This window comes from Plecotus auritus (assembly GCF_963455305.1).
Source record: "Plecotus auritus genome assembly, chromosome: 2".
Taxonomy (NCBI): Eukaryota; Metazoa; Chordata; class Mammalia; order Chiroptera; family Vespertilionidae; genus Plecotus; species Plecotus auritus.
The window spans coordinates 73,128,230-73,136,970 of NC_137771.1; the positions used below are offsets into that span (position 1 = coordinate 73,128,230).

Below are 8,741 nucleotides of genomic sequence, written 5' to 3' on the forward strand. Positions count from 1 at the left end.
CCCGGCCTGAATAAAAAAAGCACTATGTAAGAGTCTTAATCCTTTATTAACTTAAAACATCACTCTAATAAATATGTGTTAACAAACATAATGCACTTCAGAAGATCTAAAAAAAATTTATAAACCTCACCAAAGGAAAATACCATTTTTTCCTCTCTCTGGTGCACATGGAAGGGCTAAGTGTTGAAGACATCACTCCCCCACGCCTGCTAGCTTAAACATCTTTTTAAAAAATCAGCTTAACAGTGAAAAAGTGAGTATACACACAAGTCTTTGAAGTATCTGTTCAGTTATATTTTGTTTATGGTTGATAAAATCCAAAGGGGTCAGAAGGGAAGGTTCAAGATTCTGCTTTGTCTTCTCAGAATTCCTTGGGAGGAAAAGAACAGACCCAGCCACTTGGAGGTGTGACTGTTAGCCCAGGCCCATGACCTTAATATCTGGTTCCCCAGTATCTAGCATGGGGCCTGGTACCATGGCAACCGGTGGCCAACAAACATTTGCTGAGAAAATGGATGGTATCTTGTCCTAAGGCGCTGCTCTGTGCTTTCACCTCCTCCGATGAAGCCTTCAGGGGCCTCTAATCTCTTCTCGGGCCTCTAATCTCTTCTCATCACCAAGTCCACTTTTCTTGAACTCTTTCTTGGGGCAGGATGTACAGTGTATCTCGTCACTTCAAAAGTACGAAACTACTTCCCCAAATCAGTTTCTGAAACAGTCTTCAAGTGGAAGAAAGGATTCCTCCAAGATTTACAGGCAGCACCTCACAGAAGGGGTCAACGGACTCCCCAAAATGAAAAAGAAAATACTGATTCTTCATTCTGGATTCACCACAACAACAGCACTAACGTGTGTCTACCCTGTAAATAGTGATTCCTCCTCTTCCACACAAGTGTCTAGGGTGGGGCAGGAGGAGGAGTGAAGAAACCTGAAGGGCCTTCCTGTCTGTGGAGCAGCACTGAGGGTCCCAAGATACAAGTCTTCACGTTTAGAGGGGCCGTTCCCTGTCTGGATCCCACTCCTGGATGAACCTTGAAAAGGTAACATCCCCTCTGGGAGCTCCCGGAAGTGAGGTGAAGGGGGGTCACCCAGGTGGGATCTGCAGCCTCGGGGGCCTGAGAAGTCAGAAGTGGCTGCTGGCAGGTGTGCAGGCCGCCCTCCCTAGTGTTGAGTGATTGTGTGTGGCCCGCCAGGGCACTCATTTGAGGCCATGCTGTGTCTCCCGGTGCCGCCTGAGGTCCACCTTCCTCTGGAAGCCCTTCCCACACAAGTCACAGCCGAAGGGCTTGAAGCCTGTGTGCTTGCGGCTGTGGGTGATGAGGTTGGAGCTCTGGCTGAAGGCCTTGCCGCACACCTGGCACTTGTGGGGCTTCTCACCTGCAGGAATGGAGGGGGGAGGGGAGGAAGTATGAGTCTGTGATGAAGCCAGAGGGGACTCTCTGTGACCCACATGCTCTTGACGGCAGCTGGCAGCAGCCGGTCTAAGGCCTTCACGTGAAGTGGAGGGTGATGTGTTGCAACGCAAGTCCCGGGAGCCAGGGGGGCACCAGGTGAAAGGGAGACTTTCTGAGTGGGGGTTCCCAGCCAAAGGCCTCAAACCGTTTCCTGCTAAACGGAAACAGCAAAGGCCACGTGCCCTCCCCAAGCTCACAGCTGAAGCCACCCTGGGAGGACTCCCGTGACTTTAGAAGGAGAGCGCTCCCACAGCAGATGGTCAGCAGGAGGGGTGGGGAGAAGGGTGGGGGCGGCTCTTCAAGCCATGTGACTGTTCTAATTCAGAGGAAGTTTTCAAATCTGAGTTTCCAAGCAGGTGTTGGTTTGTATGGACCAGTGAGCCTGTCTTCTTTCCTGCTCTTGAAGGACAATAGACTGCCTCTGAAGCATGGGGATTTCTTAAAGTCTTGTTTTTTAAAATCCACATTTGGGCCACAAAGTATTTCTTTCTTTCTTTTTTATTTCAGAGAGGAAGAGAGAGGGAGAGAGAGATAGAAACATCAATGATGAGAGAGAATCATTGATTGGCTGCCTCCTGCACGCCCCACACTGGGGATCGAGCCCACAACCCAGGCATGTGCCCTTGACTGGAATCGAACCTGGGACCCTTCACAGTCCACAGGACAATGCTTTATCCCCTTGGCTAAACCGGCTAGAACCACAAAGTATTTCTTAAGGTAGCTGATCCTTTTCTATCTTGATTTTATTTTCTTTTTATGAGGTTAATCAGAGGACTTTTTATATATAGCAACTCTTCAACATAGATTAATAAATAACATTGAAAAAGTTTTGTGTTTTCCCCCAATTCATGAGCTGGTTTAACATTTGGGGAAATAGCATGGATTTCCAAATAGTCTCAGCATGGCACAGGGCTGGACTCTGGAAAAAATGCAAAATAGATGATGTTTGTTTTTGAGAAACCCTCAGTCCCTCTTGCCGCACCTCTTTCTGTCTTCCTGCTTCAGATTTCCTTGATAAGGAACCACCCATCAAAATGTATCCTATCCCTTTAGGGTCAAACAAATCTGAGAAACGAATTCTAGCTATAATGTAAATGTTTGATAAGGGCTTAATGTTTCATTCAGTCAAGACCTTAGTTGCATTTTGATAAGCGTCTTGAATACCTCTACTAAAAGGAGTGGGTTACATGGAAATTTCAGGCAAGAGGGCATGATTAAAATAGGCTATTTTTCTGGGTATTCTGATGGGGCCATCTACAGTGTTCAAGCATATTTATAAACATTAATAAGTGTTTGGAACACACTGCAATTTGTTTTAAATCAGTATCCATATTCTGCAATAAAATAGTCAGGTTTCTGGTTCTAATGTCTCGTTGACTATTTAATGCTCCTGGCATTAAAACTGCCACCTGCACACAATCCGAACCTCAGGGAAAGAGTACGGAATTGGAAGCCAGAGCATTCCATGAGCCCTGACCTTTGGTAAATCATCCCATCTCTCTGAATTTCAGGATGGTAATTTCAGCTCCTACTTTATGGAACGGCAGTAAGGATCAAATAAAGTGATAGACTTAAAAGCACTTTATAAATTATAAAGCATTGTAATAGGTAAAGAATTATCATTACTGTGTTGTGAACTTGCTGATGTTCTTAAAAGGGCAATAAGTGAATAGAAGCTTTTTATATCTACCAACCCCCACGACTCTGAAAATAGAATACAATAAACAGTGGTCAAGAGCACAGACACTTGAGGTCAGACAGAGCAGAATTTAAGTCCTGGCCCTGCCACTTGCTAGCAATGTAACCCTGGGCAGGTTAATTAACCCTTATGGACCTCACTTCCCTCATCTCTAAAATGGGAATAAAGAATAGCCTCTTTCTCCCAGAGTTGCTGTGAGCATAAAATGATAATGCATGTACAAAGTGCTTAGCAGTCAGTGTAGTAATATTTACCATTGCTTTTTCCTCCTCACTCAGAAGAAGCTCTCAGACTCCAAGAGGCCACCCATAAATCCCTTCCCCAAAAGGCTGGGTGGGAGCCCTAGAGAAAGTCCTCAATCTCTAGGTAAACATTTAGAGCAATGGCTCTGAGAGGACCCTGGGGCTTCCTTCATATTTCACCCAGAGCAGGCAGCAGTTGGAGCAGCTGCTAAATTAGAGGAAAATATTCTTTGTGAGGATAGGGAACCTGCAGCTGACCTGCTGAGTGGTTCTCAGATACAGTCCCAAATCAAGGCCCCTCTGGGGAGAACCATGCATGCAAATGAACCTAAGAGAACCCGCTTTGCTTTCTTTTACACTCTGCAGTGATTAGGCCTCATCTGCCACTCATTTCGGGGCCAGACTCTCACAGAGATGGTGAGTTATATTGGCCTCAGGGGGAAGAACATACCCCTGGCCCCCCATCCCTCACTGGGTGGCTCCTACAAGCCAAGGGCCTTAGCTCACCAGTGTGGATGAAGGTGTGTTTTTTCATGTCTGACTTCTGATGGAACCTCTTGCCACAGTACTGACAGGGGTAGGGCCGGGTGTCTGAGTGGATGAGGAGGTGTGTGGACAACGTCGACGACCTCTTAAAGCTCTTGCCACAGATCTTGCAGTCAAAGCTCCTTTCCTGTGGAGAGAAAAGGGTGGCGTTCTGATTGCATTCATCTAGGCTGCCATTCTCCTTACCACCGACCTGACTCAAAACCAGGGCTTGCCCTTCTTTCAGACTCCCTTTCCAAAGAGCCTGACCCCCTATCCCCTCCCTTCCCATTCATTTCCAACCTCTTCCGTCCCCACCCCTATCCTCTTCCCCTTTAACATTTTTTCTACCCAAACACTTTTCACCCACAGCCCTCCACGCCCCAGGGCAAAACTGTATCCCCACCCTGCTTTTTTTGACACCCATTTACAATAACTTCTCCACCCTCTTCAACTGGAGGCTTCCACCTCAGTCACTTGAGATGCCCCCTCCCTCCAGCCAGTCGTGGGTGTTGAGAGAGATGAGAGAATACTCTTTTTACGAAATAAGTATCTGTAAGTACGCACTGTTCTGTCATAGTTACTTTGCACTAATTTGCTTATCTACCTTCTGTCTCTCAGCTAAACTGTACTCTCCGTGGGGGCATCCTGTCAGGGACCGGTTTTGTTATAGGATTCGCATGTGCCTAGCACCTGTAAGTTGGGCGACAAATATTTTAAACGAATGAATGAAAGCATAGTAGGACAAGTATCTACTGGATGCTCTAAATGGCCTGAGATCCCTCCTTTTCAGTCGGGAGGGGTCGATGCAGATTAGCTGAGAGATTGAAACGTAGCTAATAAATCCGACATATCAGCAGCAAGGGTGCATACAAACTCTCCTCAAACTCAAAGTAATGATCAGGATCGCACTCTGGAGGCTCCCAGTGACGTGACACCAAACTCTAGGGTTGCCTCGAGACCGAGCCGGCCACCACCCACCTTTCAAGGGGACAGCCCGGGAAGCCCAAGGAGAAAACCACCAGGCGGAGAGGGGCCGGTGCTGCAGAGACCCTGAGGATCTCCGAATGCGAAGCCTACGCAGGATTGTGCGAGGCCGTCGTGCGCCCCCGCCCCCCATCCCCGCCTACCTGTGAGTGCACGGCTTTGTGCTGCTCCAGGCTCACCGCGTGCCCGAAGGTCTTGCCGCATATCTCACACGCAAAGGGCCTCGTGCCGCTGTGAGACCTGCGCACGTGCACCTCGAGCCCGTGCGGCGTGGAGAACACCTGAGACGGGTGGGGCCCGGGAAAAGGTCGCTGAGAGGGGCCGAGGGGCGGGGGCGCGGACTGGGCGCGGACTGGGGGCGCGAGCGCTGGGGAGGCCAAGCCGGGAGCGCGGGAGCCTCACCTTGCTGCACTTGATGCACTTGTAGGAGCCGCCGCCCAGCAGCAGGCGGGTGCACAGTAGCTCCGACTCCACCTTGACACCAGCGCCTTTGTCCGCGTGCAGCCCGTGGCTACGCTCCGGGTACAGCCCGCCCGCCGCCGCCGTCGGCCGCTCGTACAGCCCGGCCACCGCCGGCCCGAAGTCGCCGTAGAGCCCCAGGCCCGCGCCGCCTCCTGCGCTACCTCCCCCGGGCGCCCCAGCCCCCGCGCCGCCCGCCGTCCGCTCCGGGCCATACAGCGCCGCGGGGTGGCCTGGCTCAGGGGTGCGCTCGCAGAAGAGGCCCAGGCCTGCGCCGCGCTCCAGGGCCGCGCACGGCCGGTAGCTCTGCACCAAATTCCGCAGGTCAGAACCCACCAGGCCGCTCCACGAGTAGGGCTTGAAGGGCAAGGGGAAAGGCTGAGCTTCGTCCAGCGATGGGCACACCGACTTCTCCGAGGCTGAGGAGACACGAGAGCGCGTCCGGTCAGGCTTAAAACGGACTGCCAGGCACCCCGCATTTGTGCAGCATCCCGTGCGCCAGGTGCCGCGTTAGGTGCCAGGGACGCCTCCAGTATAAAACGCAGTCCGGGTCCCTGAGGCCTCGAGGACTACTGGAGGCAACAAGGCAGCAAGCAGACAATGTAAACGACAGCGGGTGAGGAGAGAGGGAATTCTGTGCCAGGACGGCGGAAGCGCACGAGGTTAAGAGGGTCTTTCCCGGCTCCACCAGCGCACCTGGTGTTCCCATAGACTGGAGCAGTGGTCGGCAAACTCATTAGTCAACAGAGCCAAATATCAACAGTACAACTATTAAAATTTCTTTTGGGAGCCACAATTTTTAAACTTAAACTGTTCTAACGCCACTTCTTCAAAATAGACTCGCCCAGGCCGTGGTATTTTGTGGAAGAGCCAAACTCAAGGGGCCAAAGAGCTGCATGTGGCTCGCGAGCCGCAGTTTGCCGACCACTGGACTAGAGAAAGGCGCGCCAAGCTGCCTGTGCTCAATCAATGCTCTGAGCCGAGCTGTGAGAGAGGAGAAGGGGGCCTGGGCAGCGCTCGTGGGCAGAGGGCCCAGCTCCGGCGCTATCCGGCCGCTGATTGTCCCCACTCAGCCCCTTTCCGTTCCTGAGATTGATAAGGAGGGAAGGAGAGGACCAATAAATGTGGCCCGGCCTGCCTTCCTGGGAAAACAGCAAAGGGAAGGCGTTACATTCCTTCAAGTTATTAAGTGCTCACCCAGTGCGGGTAACCAAAGAGCAACGGGAAGGGGATTTGGGGCTTGAACTGCCTGCTAAATACTACTCCTATGTCCATCATAGTTTGACAGAGGAGAAAAAAAAAAAAAAGCCCAAATTTCTTAGAAAATAATTTACAACTAAGGCTTAGCCACCAACTGTTAGGGGAATAGCTTTCCAAATTCGCAGCTTTCTGCATCCCCCAACCAACAAGAATCTTGCTAAAACCAAATCCCCAACATATACTTTCTGTAAGTGCATACGGATTTGCAAATCTGTTCAGGCACCGCAGACTCCTATCCAAGCTAACCGCTTCAGAGGGAGGCTGCAGCGCTCCGAGTTTCCGTGGGAGAGATGCCGGCGGTGCCCAGACCTTGCTGGATGGTGTCAAGAAGAAACCTCGGCTTGCTGCTTTCCAGACTCACTCGCTGGAGCTGTCTTTAACCAAGTCAACGCACCGAGTGCGGGATGGGATGGGGTGGGGAGGGGGGGTTCCTTTTAAAACTAGTAAATGCAACCTTAAATAACCGACCCTTGGCAGATCCCGCTGGTCTGTGCTCTCCTTCCCCAGGCCCCAACTCAGACCCGCCCCACCCGATGTGCTCTCACTCAGTCTTCTCCACACTCGACTGCTGGATGGAAATGAAACCAGCCGGCTGGTCCCCAGAACTGGACCGACCAGGCAGAACGAAAAATAAAATGGGCCCCCAATCCCGCCTTGGAAGACCCAGCGGGGGGCCGAGATTTTCATTCAGGTTGGGTCCCTCCGCTGGGCGCCCAGCTCTGCGGGGCCCCACGCCGCGGAAGCGAGAGTAATTTTTAAAGGCAATGACACTTTCCTCTCAGACTTCCCCGGTCTCCATTTGTTTGAGACTCGGGGTTCTGGATTCTGGGATCCCAGCTCTTTCTAAACAATCAACTCTGGCCTGAAAACGAAACGTCGACGTTGCTGTCGCTGGAGACGACTCATTTATTTTCTCTCACCCACTCGCTCTGCGCAAACAAATTGGGTGGGGATGAGCAGCCCGGGTCCCGCCGCCTCGGGTCCAAGCAGGTTGCCACAGTCCCAGAAAGTCGGGTGCCTCCCTGGGGGCCCTGTCCCCCACGAAAACTCTCCCTCCTCTAGCAAAGACCCTCCGCCGTCCATTTAGCATTTCTGCGCCCAAAGCCGCGCGGTTCATTTCCTCGCCGAGAGGTCCCTGCCGCCCGGACCCTAGAGTTCCCAACGGGTCCTTACCTGGAGACACAGAGGGCGACGGAGGCCTCCAGAAGTCCTCAAATTCCGAGCTCCGATCGCAGACGCTGCCCTCGCAGCTGCCGGGGGACGCGGAGGCTCCGTCGGGGGTCTCCGTCAGCTGCGACTCGGGAGACAAACGGCTCCCGGGCTCCACCTTCACCCCCGCTGCGCCCGAGCTGCTGTCTGCGGAGAGGAGGCAGGATAGGTGCTCAGGCTGGGCCTGGCTGGGCCCCACGCTTCTGAAGTGGCGCCCCTCAGACCGCGGCGCCCCGGCGTCCTCCTCTCTCCCCAGACCTGGCCCGGAACCCTCCCGGATCCGAGGGCGAGGGCTGAGAGGTCGTGGAACCTAGGCGACAAGCCCGGGATAAAACCCGGACGATAGAAAACAAAACAGGCAGCACAGGGGGCGTCGGGCCTCCCTGCCCGGCTCCTGGGGGTTGGTGTGGCTGGGCTCAGGGTCTACGTCCCGGGAGCAGCCCCGCCCGGCCCGCGCGCGCCCCCCGCACCTGCTCCGCCGGGCGCCAGGACATTGTCCAGTTGGAGGGAATAGTCGGGTCCCGGGGAGCGCGGTTGGTGGTAACTGTGAGCCTTCTTGCTCTTAACAAGGAACGAACGCGGCATGATGGTGGGGCGTGCTTCGCTCCCCACTCCGTTTGCAAGGGTCCCTGGAGCCTCCGTCACCGCACTGTCACCTCGAATTCTTGCTCAGCCCCAGCTAGGCGGAGACCTGCGAGAGGAGAACCGGGTGGAAACCGGGTCAGCACGCTCGGGGCCCGGGAATGGGCAGCCAAGCAGAGATAGAGCTCGTGCCAGGGAGGAGCGAGTAAGGCTCGCGGGAGGAGGGGCTTGGCCCCGCTGCGCCACGCTCACCAGGTGGCACTCGGACAGGTGGCGCGAGCCCGCCGCCGCCGCCGCCACAGCTCACCGGGGCCCGGACTCAGG

At 53.6% G+C, this 8,741-nt stretch overlaps 1 protein-coding gene across 1 annotated transcript; it reads right to left on the reverse strand.

Annotated features, from left to right (window-relative positions):
- Window positions 1-1,198: 1,198 nt before the first annotated feature.
- On the reverse strand, window positions 1,199-8,420 carry GFI1 (growth factor independent 1 transcriptional repressor; the record flags this gene model as incomplete). Its single annotated transcript, XM_080654400.1, has 6 exons — window positions 1,199-1,377; window positions 3,903-4,068; window positions 5,051-5,188; window positions 5,310-5,785; window positions 7,800-7,982; window positions 8,306-8,420. 6 exons carry the CDS (start codon window positions 8,418-8,420, stop codon window positions 1,199-1,201), a joined length of 1,257 nt encoding a protein of 418 aa, XP_080510526.1.
- Between the last annotated feature and the right edge of the window lie 321 nt (window positions 8,421-8,741).